Source organism: Cavia porcellus, unplaced genomic scaffold (assembly GCF_034190915.1).
Source record: "Cavia porcellus strain 051 isolate PalLab524CR breed Dunkin Hartley unplaced genomic scaffold, mCavPor4.1 scaffold_6, whole genome shotgun sequence".
Lineage (NCBI taxonomy): Eukaryota > Metazoa > Chordata > Mammalia > Rodentia > Caviidae > Cavia > Cavia porcellus.
This window is the reverse complement of record NW_026947489.1, coordinates 37,344,333-37,361,738: the sequence shown is the minus strand read 5'-3', so window position 1 is coordinate 37,361,738 and position 17,406 is coordinate 37,344,333. Positions and strand designations below refer to the sequence as shown.

Genomic DNA, 17,406 nt, shown 5'->3' with positions numbered 1-17,406 from the left:
GGGTTAGGCTCTGAGGACTGATATGTGCTGATTTATTTCATGAGAGTGCAGGGGACTGGGTAAACTTTTACATGCCTGAGCTTTGTCACAGACTTTTAGGAGGGAGAAACCACAGGGGCTTCTAGGAAGAAGGAAGTACGCATTATCATGGCACAGCTTTGAACCATTGCCATGGTGATTGTGCTGTCTCTCAGACAGGCGACCTAATGGTAGGAACTGTAATGATTCAAGAAAGATTGCCTAATTTGCCTGGAGCTTGAACCCTGGGCCTGGAACTCATATATGATAGGTAAATGCTCCACTACTGAGCTACATCCCCAGCCCTTTGGGGGTTTTTTGTTTTTGTTTTTGGTACCAGGAATTGAACGCAGGACCTTGTGCTTGCCAGGCAGACACTTGTGTTGCTGAACTATATGCTCAACCCTTTTTGTTTTGAAACACGGTTTTACTAAGGTCCCAGGCCAGCTTCAATTACAGGTGTGTACTACCCAGCTCTAAATCAGTTTTTGAGATGCTGCATTATCAAAAGAAAGGAATGATATCAATTAGGCTATTATCAGAAAAAAGGAAGACACATCTCTAGCTGCAGCTTGACAAAAAAAAAGAGAGACACCATAAGGTTCTCCTGTTCTTTCTCATCCTCTAGACTTACTTGGTACCATACTATTCCCAGTTTCATGTCTATTTTGGAAAAAAAAATGAATTCAGGATAAAAATTTAAATGTGAGTATATTCTTTCAAATGCCAAAAAACACTGTAATGGTATCAGCATAAATTTATTGAGCATTTACTCTGACCAGACATTATTTTATTTGATCTTCATTCAAAAAACCCTGGGAAGCAGCAGTTATTATCTCATTGTTCTAGAATTCAAACTCATATTGCCACACTCCAGAAACCAAGCAGTTTATCACTGTTCTGCTATGCTTCCCTCTAACAAAAAATAATATAATCAATTGTATATTAAAATCAACATACAAGTAGCAAGGATATCTTGTTATGTTGACTTTTGAGCTAGGAAGCAAAGGACCACAAGAGATGAAAACTGCCAGACCTGTTTGCACACAGCTGTAATCCCAGCACTTGAGAGGCTGAGACCAGAGGATCACCCCTGAGTTCAAGACCAGCCTGGACTACATAAGGAGACCCTATCTCAAAAAGACAAAAAAAAAAAAAAGAAAGAAAAAAGAAAACCAGAGATGAAAATTGAGCAGCAGTGTGAATCAAAATGAAAGGAGAAAAATCTACACCAAAAAAAAAAAAAAGGTAACTTTGAAAAGGAGAACAGTATTATACAGCTATCATATACATATTTCAAGTCTTCTTTCGAACATTGAGATGATGAAGGAAAAACCCATTTTATTAGAAACAGATCTTAAAGATCTCAACAAAAACCAGACATTTAACTCAAATTGATATAGTTCATCACATCTTATTCCATATTTATTGAAAGGATTTTACCCTGGATGGGACGCTGCAACCGTGGGAGGCTGGGAGGTGGAACCAAGGGGCTTTATCTTGAGGTCATCTTTCCGGCCCCTAGGTAATTTACCTGTGGCACTCGAAATGAATTCTAATGGGCTACTTGTGCGTCAGTAATGCCCCTTAGGCACCATCCCAAACCAAAGCTATGTGTATGCCCCACACACAACGTGTCCGGCAGAGAAAAGCCAGACCCCCGTGGTCGTGGGGTTCTCTCCACATTCTTAGAATAAAGGCCACTTTTATATCATATTTCTATCTTTCTAGCCGCGCCAAAAAATTCTATCATTTATTATATTGAAACTCTTACAGTACATCAAAGAGTACAATGCTATATCTGTAAGTATCCTCCCACCAGATTTCTGTCCCAAAATATGGTGGCACACACCTTAATCCCAGCACTTGGGAGGCTGAAATAGGAGAATCGCTGCGAATTTTTAGGGCCAGTCTGAACTGCATAATGAAACCCTACCTCAGACAAAAAAAAAAAGTTCACAGCACAGTCAGTTATTTTTAACGTTACATCTAAATTTAACAGCATGAAGTTCTTAGTCCATTTGCCTCCACGTATTAATAATGCCAATACAGCATATGGTTTAAACACAAAGCTCAGAATTCCTGTTTGAATTTATCTGATGCCTAGCAAACTGTGTGATCTCGAGCCCACTTAACCACTGGAACCGTCAATTTCCTCAACTGCAAAAGGAAGTTAACAGATCCTCATACTTAGTAAGATTTGGGGGAATAAAGGAGGTACTGTATGTAGTTTACCTAAAAGTTCTTGGCAAGGTATCCAGTACAGAGGTGTTTTGGATACTCATCAGGTTCCTAAGAGGATCGGATTAACTTGAAGAAAAAAACTTTTTAAAATTGACTTGGGTCCGAGGATATAGTTCAGTGGCACAACACGTGCCCAGCAAGTGCGAGATCGTGAATTTGATGCCCAGTACCAAAAAAAGCCAATTAACAAGATGTAATATTTATTAAACTAATAACTATTTCACCGATTAATAATTAATGTCCAAATCTTTTTCTCATCTCGTCTTTTTATTACTGCATTCTCCTCTTTTCACAGAGGGAAACAGCCTGAGACTCAGAATTGTCCAAGGTGCAAGTCAAGAAACACAGTTCAGGGGCTGGGGATTTAGCTCAGCGGCATAAGTGCCTGCCTTGCAAGCGCCTGGTGATGAATTCAATCCCTGGTACCGGTAAAAAAAAAAAAAACCAGTTCATACTCCAGAGCTTTCACCACATTTCTGGCCATGGTCAGAAGCCCACTTTGCTTCCCTCTGATGTTGTAGGAACAGCGAAAAAATTCTCCAATTTAAAGTTTCATCCGCCAGGAGATTTACATATCGATTGTTTATTGGCCGCTTGCATGTACTCGCTCTCCTCATTGGCTGATTCTGTTTTGGACACCGGAAGTGGCTCGCCGAGACCACGGAGGCCGAGGTCACCTATGGTTCTGCTTCCGGCTTGTCTCGGGGGTGGGAGGGCGCCATGGCGACAGCAAGTGGACTGACGTTAAGCAGATGGCGCCGCAGTCTTCGAGTGGTTCCCCAACCCCGTGTAAGTGTATATTTCCTCTGCTCTCAGGGTGACAGGATTTCAAGCGGTACCTGTGCTCCGAGGCGGAGCACCCTCAGCAGCCCCTCCTCTAGGGAAGCGCCTGCGTCTGTTCTTTCTGCCTGACATACAGCTTTTCTTTCCCGCCCTCCAGGCCCTTGCAGCCCTCGTTCCCAGCGTGACCCATGTAGATAACAAGTCCGATTTTCTGGGGAAGAAGCCCCACCGGCAGCACCCTGGCATCCTGCAGCTCCCGTATGTGCGGCTGCCGCAGGCGCTGGCTCGGGCCGCGCAGTCGCTGCTGCTCGGTGAGTAACGGCAGGAGCGGAACCCGGGAGAGAAAGGCGCCGAGCCCGCGGTAAGGTACTCGTGTTTCCTCTTCTGCCCGCAGAGAGCACAGTGTCCAGTGTAGAGGAGAAAGTGCAAACGCTGACCAATTATCTCTGGAGCCGACATTTGCCTATAGAGCCAGAGGAGTTGCAGAGACGGGCTATGCATCTTGAGAAAAAATTCCTGGAAAATCCAGGTAGGAATTAAGAATATTTCCAAATTGAAATATCAGTGGGAAATGAAAAGTAAGGAGTAATTCCACATGTCTAAAATCGATGCTGCAGTTTCCCATTTAACTTTTTGGCAAGAGCAGTTGTTACAGTGCCTTCCTAGAAGGTAGACTGGTCCACAGGTTACTCTCGAGTTTTGGATGAAGCTCAGAAATCCAGCTCTTGGGGTTTTTTGCCCCCAGAAAATCCACAGGGTTATGACCTCCTGCGTTTTTATTCAGGTGAAATGAAAACAGGGAACCTCAGTGGCTCCCTGCCTAGCACCAAAACCCTCGCAGAGAGAGAAGCATATATTTATGGTAATGAATTTCTTCATGTTACAGACCTGCCTTTTTTCATCTTGTAGTCCCTTTATTCCCATGATATTTGGCTCAGAGTAAGAATTAAAGAGATGGTTTCTAAATAGTGCAGAACCGAGCAGAGTTATGAGAGATTTTCCAACCTTTTTTCCTCCTGGTGGGAACATAGGAGATTTCACCATCTTAAATTTTGGGGATTTGAAGAAACCCACAAAGTTTTCTCCTTATTGTAACCTTGTAAGATTTTCTCATATTTGTCTTTAATATAAAACAAAACTTGTGGGACAGGGTTTGTTAAGCTAAATAAACTGCTGTCCAACGAGAGCCCTATCTGATACACTCACTCTAGTGATAATGATGATTACAGTTGTTCCTCCCTGAACTTTTTCTCTGGGTTTGGCTTTTCTCTTGAACTTTGAGGCTTTGCTCAGGTGGAAACGAGGGAAGACTGGGTTGCGCAGGATATTTAATATTAGATCCGACTCCTGTTCCCTCCAAGTACCTCCATTTCTTGTTCTCACCCCAGGCTCACCGCAGACAGAGGAGAAACTCCACGGAGCTGTGTTACGTGCCCTACGCAGAACTACCTACCACTGGCAGGAACTGAGGTGAGAAGGACTTGAAAAGGCACAAAAAAAAACATTGGACTTGAAAGGCAGAATTGGGAATGTGTAATTGCATAGTCATGTTAGTGTTTGAGAAAGCTACTAGGACCCTTCTATACTGGGGGGTAGAAGGGTTAGAAGAGCTCTTTCCAAAGATTTCATCTCCTGAAAATCTATGAAGTAACTATGGGGCTGAGATTATTTCCCAGTATGTGTGACTCTGATTGCTATTGCAGCTACAGTGAGGAACTGAGCCTGGTGTACATGGCAGCAAGACTGGATGGTGGCTTTGCAGCAGTTTCCAGGGCGTTCCATGAGGTGAAAACCCTTAAACTTCCAACTTGAACTCCTTTGCCTCAGCTCCCTTTTTCCTGAAGCAGGGACTCTTGGGACTTTATATGTGCATATTTTAAAAGAGATTCTCTTTATTCTCTGATGAAAGAGTTCCGTTACTTAAGAAACACTTGCAGTCACTATTTCACTGCCAGGCATGGTGACGTGTCGATGTCGCTCCCGGCCGGCAGGAAGGACACACGACAAAGTCTGGCAGTGGACAACCTTTTCTTTTATTTTCCTTCTCCGTACAGCCTGCCCTGGGATCGCTCCCAGCCGAAGCCTCCTTTGGTCCGCTCCCCGCGGCTCCTTCTAGGCTTCTACTTCCGGGCTTCTTCTTCCCCCCCAGGGGTGGCACCAGTATATATACGGATACAGTGTCCAATCATGTTAAAGTAAGCAAGGCAAGCTGATTGGCTAACATCATCAGTTGCCAGGCAGACTATATTGTTGAGCGGGTTGCTTACGCGGTAAGCAGGAAACTAACGTGCTCGATGGGAGGGGTAATCTACCTCAGGCTTTACTCTTTACTACAGGCCTCACGTCCGCCAAGTGAGGCGACCGGGCTCGGGGCTGCGGCTCCCAACAGTGATGTATCCCTATAATCACAGCACTCAGGAATCTGAGGCAGGAGGATGGGAAGCAGAAGCAGAAGGATGGGAGGCTGAGGCAGGAGGATGGACTGGGAGTTAAGGCCAGCCTGAACTACCTAATGAGATCCTATCTCAAAAAAAAAATGTTTTTTAATTAAAAAAGAGGAGTATCTTCCATTTAAGTACTTCCTGCTGGAGCCGGGCATCATGGCACCGGCCTATAATCCCAGCCTATGGGGGGCTGAGGCAGGAGAATTTCTTCAAGTTCAAGGCTACCCTGGGCTACAAAGTGAGTTCATGGGCAGCCTGAATTGCATAGCAAAACCCTGTTTCAAAAAAAGATGCCTATAATCCCAGCACTCAGAAATTTGAGGCAGAAGGATTACCGTGGGTTTGAGGCCAGCCTAAGCTACATGAGCAAGTTCAAGGCCGGTTTGTTCTCTATAGTGAGACTGTCTCAAAATAAGGCAAAAAAAAAACCAAATACTCCTACTCATCCAGAGGAGCTGTCTCCCATCTCTCTCTTCTCCCTTCCCCCAACTTCAAGTACTCTTCTTTTATTAAAAAAAAAAAAATCACGATTTAGCCAGGCGTGGTGGCTCATGCCTGTAATCCCAGCACTCAGGAGGCTGAGGCAGGAGGCAATCCTTCAAGACCAGCCTAGGCTACAAAGTGAGCTCAAGGCCAGCCTGAACTGTATAGTGAGACCCTGTCTCAAAAAGACCAAAAAAAAAAAAAAAAAAATCACTATTTTATGAGCTTTCTATTCTAGAAAATAATCTCAAAATGCATTCACATCTCACCTTCTCTGTCATAGTTCCCTCAAAAGCCCTAAATAATTTTCTGTTTACTCTTCTGAGGGATGTTGTATATTTCCTCAGATCCATACTCGAACTCCACAGTTCCAGCCACAAACCTTGATGGACTTTGGCTCTGGTACTGGTTCTGTCACCTGGTGAGTAACTTTCTGCAGCCATCTCTGTCAGTCTATCTCTAAAAAGCCACTTACACCATGTCAGTGTCAAGACTAAGAAAACAAAATAGGAAAACTGGGGATACAGTGTTTCTTCCCTCAAAAGGTAGCATATGAATTGGGACCAGAACTTACAAAAATGTCAAGTACAAATAGAGGCCACATTTAGAAAGGCTAAAAAGGAAAAAAATTTAGTGTAGACAATAGGCTTTATATGTCAATCAAAAATTATTCTCAGCCACATTGCACCTGCCTGACAAGTGTGAGGTCATGAGTTCAATTCCCAGTACCAAAAAAAGAAAAAGATGTAAATAATTTCATTGCCTATAGTGGATTTTTGAGCCTGCCTTTTTTTCAGGAGTTGTTAATGAAGTAAGAAAATAACATTGTTAGTTTTCCCAAGTATGTTAGTATAACACCTATCTCCCTGGAGCTAAGGCTGTGAGTAGACAGGCTTCTTGTAGGGTTGACTTTTTGTCATAAGAATTAGGGGAACTGGACATGGTGGTTCACTTCTGTATTCCCAGCAATCAGTAGGTAGAAGCAGGAGGATCACCATGAGTTTGAGGCCACCCTGAACTATACGGCAAGATCTTGTCTCAAATAAATAAATGAATAAATGCAAACAATCACTGGTTTTTGTTTTGCTATCTCAGGGCTGCTCACGCTGCTTGGGGCCAGAGCCTCCGTGAATATGTGTGTGTGGACAGCTCAGCTGCCATGTTGAATTTGGCAGAGAAACTACTGAAAGGTAAGAACACACTCAAAAATCTACCTTTTGGAAAAAAGGTAGATTTTTTCCAAAGCCAAGAGAGTTAAAAGCAAAGGAGTACTAGAAAGGTTGTTTTGGAAGAAGAGAAGAGGCTGCGAGTGAAGATGAATCTGATCTCCTTGCAATATTCTGGTCAAGCAGAGGGTGCTGGAGACCTTTGCTGGGCTGTGAATGACTTGAGTTAGGTCACAGCAAAAGGGAGCTCATACTCACCCTACCTGTTTCATATTTACTTATACATTGCAGTTCAGTGTCACCCAGCGTGACCTTGGAGTGTTACTGGTCTGGGTGTGTGTGTGTGTGTGTGTGTGTGTGTGTGTGTACTGAACTCACAACCTCACACTTGCCAAGCAGACACTTATACCACTGAGCTAAATCCCTAGCCCTGGATATCTCTTTAGTTTGTACTTGTAAACACAAACATTTTGTTTGTTTTTTGTTTAGGGGGACACGGTCTTGCTTTGTAGTGCAGGCTGGCCTTGAACTCCTGGTGTAGCCCAGACAGACCTCACTATGTAGCCCAAACTCACAGCCGTCTTCCTGCCTCAGCCTCCTGAGTGCAAGGATTATAGACATGTGCCACCCCCCCTGGCTACTTCATGTGTACTCTTAGTTGCCACATCTCTTCTTCCGCAGGTGGTTCAGAATCGGGGAAGTCTTATGTTCCAGGTGTCTTTTTCAGACAGTTCCTACCTGTATCACCCAAGGCAAGTAGCAGTACCTAGGGTGTTCTAAATGTGGAATGTAGCAGAGGGAAAGCGATGGCTGCAGTTTTACAGCCTAGTATGGAGTGCTAGAAGATAAAAGATATGTAGGGCCCAAGCTTCTTGTCCTCTGGGGATGGCAAGCCGTCAGTTCCCTGGCGCTCCTTGTCTCTGCAGGTGCAGTTCGATGTGGTAGTCGCAGCCTTTGCCCTGAGTGAACTGCCCAGCGCGGCTGACCGCGCCTCGGTGCTCCACACTCTATGGCGTAAGACGAGCCATTTTCTGGTGAGCTGAAAACTTCCCCACAAGCTTCATGGGTTTCCGGCCTTTCTTTCCCTTCCCTTCACTCTCAAACGTGCTTGTCTTTATAAGTGTGGTTCCTCCTCTAGGGGCTCCACCCCTATCTTACATGGAAGTCCATGTCCCACTCTGACTCCATCTGCAGATGCTGTTTCTGGGCTGCTGGTATCTTAGCTTTCTTGCAGTCCACAGCATCCACTTGTTTTGCCCTCTTGTGAGCAGGTACTGGTAGAGAATGGAACAAAAGCTGGGCACCGGCTTCTCATGGATGCCAGGGACTTGGTCCTCAAGGTAAGGTCCCTTGTCTTCTTTTAGCCCCTGCCCATCTTCACCAATTACTGTTCCTCCCTTGAAAACTGAAGAGACCATCATGGATCAACAAGGGGACTTTTAGGACACTAGACGTGTAAAGTCCTTGCTGTAGAAGGCTGTAGTTGACAGACAAGAGCCTATGCTTCAAGTCGGCACTGCCCATTCTTGTGTGTACATGCAGAGTCATGTCCCTCAGTCTGTGACTGCTTTCACACTGCTCACTGCAGAGCTGAGTAGTTGGGACAGAGATAGCTTTCACCTTCTCCCCTGCCCTATTAAAAATTTGCTTCAAGGCACCGTGGTACATGCCTCTGAACCCAGCTATTTGGGAGGCTGAGTCAGGAAGGATCACAAGTTCAAGATAGGCCTAGGCAATTTAGCAAGATCCCATCTCCAAACAAAAAGGCCAGGATGTAGCTCAGTGGTAGAGCGCTTGTGTAGCACATGCAGGGTCCTGGGTTTAATCCCCACTGTGAAGAAAAAAACAAGTTTGCCAGCCCCTGATGTTGGGCATTGTTGAGCCAAGAACCTTGTCTCTGTGAAGAATAAGAGCTAGTATGTAATCATAAATTTAATTGTCCTAAGCCGGGCGTGGTGGTCATGCCTGTAATCCCAGCACTTGGGAGGTTGAGGCAGGAGGATCGTTGTGAGTTCGAGACCAGCCTGGGCCACAAAGTGAGCTTAAGGCCAGCCTGAACTGCATAGCGAAACCCTGTCTCAAAAAGAAAAAAAAAATTTTTTTAATTGTCCTGAGTGAATTTTTTTTTAAAAATGGAAATTACTGACAAGGAAGAGTTTCTTACTGTGCCAAATTCCTGCCTCTCTACTGCTACAAAGAGAAAGTTCTCTGTTTAGATTATTAACAGTACAACCAGCTAAACTCAAAGGAGACAGTTCATCACTATTAGAATTAAACGTTAAATGAGTCCCCAATCTCCCAAATATTGATTGAGTGTTGAAAATAGACCCTGCTTGGCGCTGGGGATTTAGCTCAGTGGCATAAGCACCTGCCTTGCAAGTGTGTGGTCGTGAGTTCGATCCCCCGTACCGATAAAAAAGAAAAAGACAAAAAAAAAAGAAAGAAAAAAAGAAAATAGACCCTGCAGACCCAGCTTCACTTCTCTGACTTTAGGGAGAAAAGAAGTCACCTTTGGACCCTCGTCCTGGGTTCGTCTTTGCCCCGGTAAGTGTCACTTTACCCTGACCCAGCACACAGATCAGAGTGTGAATGTGGCCAGGCGAAGTGAGTAGCTAAAGCTAGGCCACTGTCCACCGCTCTGTGTCCCTCTCTACCTTCCCAGGGACGTCTGGTGCTCCCCCTGCCTCTGCCCCTGGATCCCTTCTCCACGGCCCTCTGGATTCTGTCCTCTGAAACTTTACAGTCAGAGGCTGTTTTGTCTTTGTGTTCACAGTGTCCCCATGAACTCCCTTGTCCTCAGTTGACGGCCTCTCAGCCCCTTGCCTGTAGCTTCTCGCAGGGTTACCATCCCATCCCCTTCAGCTGGGTATGTATTCTGGTAATACTGTAACGGAGAAAATAATCTAGAAAAGCAAGAAGAAAAAGGGTCAGACTTGGGGAGAGTGGAAAGCTTACAGAACAGTCTGGAGATGTTAGGGCCTGTTCATGCATGATTTATAGAATATGAAAAGAAGGGGCTGGGGATTTAGCTCAGTGGCATAAGCGCCTGCCTTGCAAGCAGGCAGTCGTGAGTTCAATCCCTGATACCGATAAAAAGGAAAAAGACAAAAAAAAAAAAAAGAATATGAAAAGAAGAGCCAGGCAAGGGGGAACACACCTATATTCCTAGCACTTGGAGGCTAAAGCAGGAGGATTGGAAGTTTGAGTCCAGAGTTGGCAACTTAGCCCATAGCAAAAAATAATAAGTGAGGGATATAGCCTAGTGGTAGAGCACCCAGGCTTCAATCTCCCCCGTACTGCAAAAAAAGAAGAAGAAAGGGGCAGTGAGAATGTGGGAACTAAAAAGCTTGTCCCATAATCTTTTTCCTTAAACAGTTCCTGTATTCTTGCCTTAGAATAAGAAACCAAAAGAGGAAAAGTTCTCTATGGTGATTCTTGCCCGAGGCTTTCCAGAAGACACTAATCGCTGGCCACGAATCACTCAGCCCGTCCTCAGACGGCCCCGCCATGTCCACTGTCACCTGTGCTGTCCAGACGGGCAGATGCAGCACGCCGTCATCACATCCCGCCGGCATGGCAGGTAGAGGAGGCATGACCAGCATTAATGGAACATGACAGGAACCTGCAGCCTGCATGTACGTCACATTTCTGTTTCACAGGGATCTGTACCGATGTGCCCGTGCCAGTTCCTGGGGAGACCTTTTACCTGTGACCACTCCACCCAAGTCTCCACCCCCCGAGCAGGATCCACCCAACAGCTGACAGGAATGTGTGTCTGTCTGTAACCAGTGTTTTCTCTCAGACCTGCTGAGACCAGAACTACCTGGTATCCAGGAAGGTCAGCTTAGCCTCATACCAGTGATCCTGGTACTCCTGAAATTGTGCCCCATTGAGGCTGTGACCCCCTGTATATCTATATTTGTTTGAAATTTTAATAAAATAAATTTTTAAAGAATAGTTTTGTTTTCTTGCTTATTCTGTAATGAAGAATCCTGAGATTTTCAGTACAAGGCTTCAGATTTCAGGCTAATCCTCTCCTATGCTGCTTCTGACAGAGATTTCGGGAAGAAATCTGGAATAGTGGGGAAAGCTCTGAGATCTGGCTCTACAAGTTGCTCTGCAGCCCTCCCAAGAGGGGACTAGCAGCTACTTATCCTGTTCTTGTTTATCTCTCCTTCCCTTTTTTTAGAAAGGGTCTTGCTATGTTCAGGCTAATCTTGAACCCATTATGTAGACCAGATCTAACTCACAGTGATCCTCCTATTTTAGGATCCTCCATAAATTTGAGTGAATAGGATAAAAGATTTATGCAAAACTAGCACTTGGGACCTATTCAACTCAAATCAAAACCCCACCATTTACAGATAGGCCAAGGGTCTTTTAGAAAGGAACAGAGAGAAAGGGGACATGGGGTGGTGTACCCTCTCTCACTTCCAGTCACCTTAAGCTTAGCCTCTTGCAGATAACAAACCAGGCCTCTGGCCTCTTGGGGCTGGCACCTGCATATTCTGTCACTTTTGAGCTGAAAAAAGTTATTATGGAAAAAAAAACTTAAAATAACTGTTGCAAAGTTTTATTTTGTAGTGCTGCTTACATCAAATTTAAAATGCCTATAGCTGGGCAAGGTGGCGCACACCTGTAATCCCAGCACTTATGAGGCTGAACCAAGAGGATCATTGCAAATTTGAGACAAGCCTGAGTTACAAAGTGAGCTCAAGGCCAGCACGAACTGCACAGTAAGACCCTGTCTCAAGTAAAATAAAATGCCCACCACCATAAATATTCACGCAGGATCCTTCTGTTTATTTGGTTCATTTCAGTTTTCTCTTTGACCTTACTGTTTCATGGCCAAAGCAATGTTCTTTATCTTTAAACTTATAAAAGTAGCATCACTTCTTGGCCTTTTGGCTAAAATCTAGTGTAAACTCAAAATACCTCTCCCACAGTTCATATCAGGAAATGTTACTAAACCCAAAATCAGGATTAATGTCCCCCATGCATGGTAGCAGCCAATCAATCACTGAATACTGCTGCTTGAAAGAAAAGTTTAAGGGGCTGGGGATTTAGCTCAGTGGCATAAGCGCCTTCCTTGCAAGTGTGCAGTCGTGAGTTTGATCCCTGGTACCGAAAAAGACAAAAAAAAAAAAAGTTTAATTACGGAAGTGCACTAAGAAGGCTGAGAATTCACTGTCTCAAGTCTGTAATTCCAGCAAGTGTGGTTAAGTCAGAAGGGAAAAGGGATAGATGAGAAGTCCAGGGGGGAAACGGAATATTTTTACAAGTTTATAAAAACTAGAGGTTTCAAAAAAAAAAGGTTTCAGACTTTTGGCACCAGTGTACATCTGGCAGACCATTGAGCAATCTACAGTTCTGCAAACCAAGCTTGGAAATCTCCCTGTGTGACAAAAATAAGCTTAGCAATTGATAATTATAGGAAAAGCAACATGGACCCAAGTCACCTTGAACAGAAGAAATGTGTTCTCTCTGCTTGGTTTTGTTTTGTTTTTCAACTTTCAATTAGATTGTACTGGTACATTTTTTATTTCTTTTTTTTTTTTTTTTTTTTTTTTTTTTTTGTCTTTTTCCTTTTTATCGGTACCAGGGATCCAACTCACAACTGCCTGCTTGCAAGGCAGGCGCTTATGCCGCTTTGCTAAATCTCCAGCCCCCCATTTTTTATTTAACTTTTAGGAGATAGAATGATTCAAACCTCTTGGAGAAAAAAAAAATCTTAATTTTATTATGGGGACTCAGTTCCAGAAACAGTACCAGTCAAAAGAGATTGTATCAAAGCTGCAACACTAGGAATCAACTTCACAGTAGACTTTCCATTCCTGGAGCCCAGGACGGGAATCTCCCCTCACAGACCAGTTTCCACACAGTGGCAGCAGTACCCTCTCAGCTTTCCTACCTCTTTACCCCAGGTGGCCCCAAATCCCCTGTGAAAGGGTTCAGTTCAGGTATCAGCACAGCCACCTGTAAGACTTGGGATGGAGCGGAGGATACAGTCGGTTTAGATCAAGTGTTCTGAGTGATCCCCAGTACGAAATAGCTGGGAAGGAGCTACCATAGACTGTCCCATGTGGAGCTAGACCAACACAAAATGTTCTGCCTTGGCATGAACTGAATTATCCCAAGCGCTCGGATTAGTCAAGGCATCAAACAGGAGACAGCGCTGAGTTGTACCTGGCAGGAAGTCTGGAGTTTCTGGTTTCGAAACTCAAGAGGTCGGACCTAGGGGAGGGGCCTCCACCCAGGGTAGGGAGGGTAACTGGGGCAGGGCTCCTGACCACTAAGCAACGCTGTTGCTCAGCCAGAGACAACTCATAGCGGAGGATACCAACAGGCTCCCCAAAACTCAGGGAAGTGGAGACATTTCAGCTTTGATCATCTAAGACTCCGCTTCAGTTCCATTTGTCCTTCAGAGGCCTCTGCCTATCCTGCATCCCAGAGATGGAGTCATTAACAGGAGTAAAGCTGGGCTGCCTGTTTGCCATGCTCGCTCTCACCCTTGTCTGCGGCCTTGGTCCCATCTGCTCCAAATGGTTCAAGGTGGATGTAGCTACAGGTCGAGTCTCACCCCATCTTCATCTGTTAAACTGAGTCTCACCTCAACCCTATCCTGATTCTTGCTCTAATTCTCTGACTGTCCTTAAGCTCAGGACATTGGGTTCTGACTCTCGTTCCTGTTACTTCTGATTTCCTCAGTGCCAACTGGATTGTAACTTCTCCTATTTTATTAGGTCACCACCGGAGAGTCCTCAGCCTCCTGGGCTGTACTTCTGCTGGTGTTTTCCTGGGAGCAGGTTTCATGCATATGACTGCTGAAGCCCTGGAGGGAATTGAATCACAGATCCAGAAGGTCACGGGGCAGGTGAGTGGCAGGTGCTAGGCTGCAGGGTTGTGAGGCCTGAATGATAAACACAACCAAGGGAAGTAAGGGGGTAGTGATGGAGCCCAGGACACAGATGGGACAGTAGGGAAAATAACAGTTCTTGTGCTGTGTTGGAGTAGTGAAAGCAGGTCAGACTGGGCTTCAAGAAAAGCAGCATTGCTAGCGCAGGGTTTAGCTCAGTGGCACAAGTGCTTGCCTGGCAAGCGTAAGGTCATGTGTTCGATCTTAGTACCAAAAAAAAAAAAAAAGAAAGAAAGAAAGAAAACAGAAAAGCAGTATTGCTGAAAGGGCAGGACAGGAAGTTGAGCTATTCATCTACTAATATCGATATCTTTCTCCCTAGAATACAACAAGAAGCAAGAGAAATTCTTCTAATGATGCTGACTCAGTCTTTGTAAGTATTTCCCACCAGCCTCCATCTGGAGGACAGGAGGAATTAGATTCTTTCATATCCAGACCCTTTTGAAAGGCATATGTGAGAAACACCAGGAATTCTTCTGTGCTCTGTTCAGTGTAGAGGAAAGGATGCACCAACCTGGTCTTTGGTGATGTGGACTCCTAGAAAAACTCCTGCTTTACCATTACCTTCTCTCCCTGACAATCTTCCCATACTTGTAACCCTATTGGTACTGTGCCCCCTCACCCCTCTGGCACTCTCACCATTGCATGCCTTCTGGTTCCTTACCTCACCCCCTTTTTGTTACATTTCTCCCCTGCTCTTCACTCTCCCCATCCCATAGCCCCTCCTCCGCTCTGTCTCCCCTCCCTCCCTCTCACAGCCCTCTCTCTCTCCCCAGGTGGAGTATCCCTATGGAGAACTCATCATCTCCCTGGGCTTTTTCCTTGTCTTCCTTTTGGAGTCGCTGGCACTGCAGTGCTGTCAAGGGGCTGCTGGACAATCAACAGTGCAGAAGGAGGAGGAAAGGGGCGGGGACCCTGTCTTTGATTTCCATAGCCATGAGTCTCTGCGTTCACCCAAGCAGAGTCCCTTTCGAGCCTTCATCCTCTTGCTGTCCCTCTCCTTTCACTCGGTGTTTGAAGGGCTAGCCGTGGGGCTCCAGCCAACAGTAGCAGCTACTATACAGCTCTGTCTTGCCGTCCTGGCTCATAAGGGGCTCGTAGTGTTTGGTGTCACACTGCGGCTGATAAACACAGGCACTGGGTCTCGATGGGCAATCGCCTCTATACTGTCATTAGCTTTCATGTCCCCTTTGGGCCTCACCCTAGGGATGACCATAGCTGCAGGGGACCCTGAAGGTTGGAAGGGCTTAGCCCAGGCCATATTGGAGGGTCTTGCAGCTGGCACATTCCTGTATGTGACTTTTCTAGAAATCTTGCCCCGGGAGCTAAGTAGCTGTGAAGCCCCTCTGGCTAAATGGGGCTGTGTAGCTGCTGGTTTCGCCTTTATGGCCTTTATTGCCATGTGGGTCTAAATGAGTCCTCTTTTCTGACAGATCTATCTACTTGGGAGGAACTGTGGGAAGCCGCCTATGATGGCGCCCATTTCCTGCTTCCAGGTTCTTCCCGGCCTGAACAAGCCCGCCAAATTGTCATGTCTGCCCAGTTACCCGTGACGCTAGCCTATCAGCTTGTTAGACGCGCTTCTCTGTGATTGGATACTGCTTCCCCTTATAAGAGGCTGTTCCTGCCCCCAAGGGGCGGAAGAGGAACCAACGTTGAGGGTGGTGGACCTTGTTAGGTCCGGTTCGCTGTACGCAATAAACTTTGAGAGCTGATCCTGCTCGAGTTTGGTCTCCTGTCTCCCGCGGCTCCGGTCATCTGGTGGCCCGTACGGGGAAAAAGGTAAAAGACTCAGCGACGTGCCTCTTCGGCCGGGAGGTGCGATTGCTGTCGTCTGCGGTACAACGGAGGACCTGGCCCAATAACAACGAAGGCCCCGAGCGCCTCTTCTCTTCACCCTGATCAGCTACGTGAGATACAGCGGTTCCCGGGACAGGTGAGTACTGGATCGCCTGGGTTGGGTGGACGCACCTAACAGATTTTGAGCGCCACACGGGTGGACGCCGGTCTTTTTTTTTCTTTGCATTTGTTTCGCTTTCGTTTCGCCATTGTGGGCAACGCTGCTCGCAAACCCCTCGCTGACTCCCTAAGAGTCCTGCTGCGGACCCGAGGCATCTACATAAACCGGGTCACCCTTTCGAGATTTCTGGATCGTGTTAATGAAATTGCCCCCTGGTTTTGGCCCACGGGCTCTCTAACCCTCCCGTCATGGGAGAAGTTAGGAGGGGATCTTAGATGCGCCCGAGAAGAGGGACGCTTGGATCCCATGGTTTTACCCCTGTGGGAACTGATTAGGGCTTGTCTGACGGACGAACAAACCCCCGGGCTTTGCTCAGCCCGACAGGCTTTTGATAAAGCTCGATCGGAATGCTCAGAGGAGCCCGGAGCCACTGCCGATTGTGGGTCTCCGGAGGACCCTCAGGGCTCTAATTCCGATTCTGATTCGGAAGGTTCAGAAGAGGATGTTGTCTTCGCTAAACAGGACCCTCCTGCACAGCTTAAAGAGGAATTCAGGGCTCGGGAAGATAAAAAGGGGAACCAAACACCACCCTGCTCAAGCTACTCTGCCTTACGGGAGGAGCTTAAGCCCTTCCGCCCTTTGGCAAGTTCGCGACCCACGATCACCCCCTTCAGGGCGCCAGGCCCCACTGCACCGCCGTGGTCGGAAGAGGAGTTGCTCCCTGGGCTGCCACCTCCACCCGTGGCAGCCAGAGGGCGCCCACAACCTATGGCACCGCCCTGGTTAGAGGGAGAGCTACTTCCCGGATTACCTCCTGCGCCCCCTTCTGGGGGAGGAGGAGGACGTTCCTTCCGTATGTGGTAAATGCTCTCCAAGTTCTGGAGACGGCGGGTCCCATTAAACCCTCTTCAACGGTAGCCTCCATATTCCTAGGTATTCAACATCAGTTATGGAATAGAACCTCAAAAGTGTTCATCTCACATATCAGAGCCCATACTAATTTACCTGGGCCCTTGGCGGAGGGCAATGCCTTGGCAGACTCGGCCACGCGCCCGATATGGGTCTTCACCTTTCCCAACCCTCTGGAAGCAGCCCAAAAATTCCATTCTCAGTTCCATGTTAATGCCTGCACCCTCATGGCGCGCTTCAACATCACGAGAGCACAAGCACGAGAGATTGTACGGTATTGCCCAGCTTGTGTGATCTCTTCACCCCAACAATCTATTGGCATTAACCCAAGAGGACTTTGCCCAAATCATATTTGGCAAATGGATGTTACACACATCCCAGAATTCGGAAAACTTAAATATGTTCATGTTTCGGTAGATACCGCCTCCCAGGTTATGTTTGCCTCGGCAGAACCCGGAGAAAGGGCCACCCACGCTATTAATC

General features: G+C 46.3%; 2 protein-coding genes across 2 annotated transcripts; both read left to right on the top strand.

Annotated features, from left to right (window-relative positions):
* Positions 1 to 2,893: 2,893 nt before the first annotated feature.
* On the top strand, positions 2,894 to 11,095 carry LOC100723477 (methyltransferase-like protein 17, mitochondrial). The gene is made up of 14 exons (XM_003475409.5): positions 2,894 to 3,051; positions 3,203 to 3,356; positions 3,440 to 3,574; positions 4,434 to 4,515; positions 4,749 to 4,830; positions 6,320 to 6,393; positions 7,068 to 7,162; positions 7,820 to 7,890; positions 8,065 to 8,172; positions 8,410 to 8,478; positions 9,632 to 9,682; positions 9,912 to 10,004; positions 10,534 to 10,718; positions 10,798 to 11,095. Exons 1-14 carry the CDS (start codon positions 2,983 to 2,985, stop codon positions 10,898 to 10,900), a joined length of 1,371 nt encoding a protein of 456 aa, XP_003475457.1. The 5' UTR covers positions 2,894 to 2,982; the 3' UTR covers positions 10,901 to 11,095.
* Positions 11,096 to 12,755: 1,660 nt separating this feature from the next.
* On the top strand, positions 12,756 to 15,475 carry LOC100723754 (zinc transporter ZIP2-like). Its single transcript, XM_003475410.4, has 4 exons — positions 12,756 to 13,706; positions 13,882 to 14,012; positions 14,377 to 14,427; positions 14,831 to 15,475. The coding sequence occupies exons 1-4, from the start codon at positions 13,592 to 13,594 to the stop codon at positions 15,464 to 15,466; spliced, it is 933 nt and encodes a 310-aa protein (XP_003475458.1). The 5' UTR covers positions 12,756 to 13,591; the 3' UTR covers positions 15,467 to 15,475.
* Positions 15,476 to 17,406: the final 1,931 nt, after the last annotated feature.

Coding starts and splice junctions, on each gene's coding strand:
- LOC100723477 (XM_003475409.5), top strand. CDS start 2,983: ATGGCGACAGCAAGTGGACTGACGTTAAGCAGATGGCGCCGCAGTCTT. Junction 4,516..4,748: donor TACCACTGGCAGGAACTGAG/GTGAGAAGGACT, acceptor TTGCTATTGCAG/CTACAGTGAGGAACTGAGCC. Junction 9,683..9,911: donor CTGGGTTCGTCTTTGCCCCG/GTAAGTGTCACT, acceptor TTGTGTTCACAG/TGTCCCCATGAACTCCCTTG.
- LOC100723754 (XM_003475410.4), top strand. CDS start 13,592: ATGGAGTCATTAACAGGAGTAAAGCTGGGCTGCCTGTTTGCCATGCTC. Junction 13,707..13,881: donor CAAGGTGGATGTAGCTACAG/GTCGAGTCTCAC, acceptor CTATTTTATTAG/GTCACCACCGGAGAGTCCTC. Junction 14,013..14,376: donor TCCAGAAGGTCACGGGGCAG/GTGAGTGGCAGG, acceptor CTTTCTCCCTAG/AATACAACAAGAAGCAAGAG.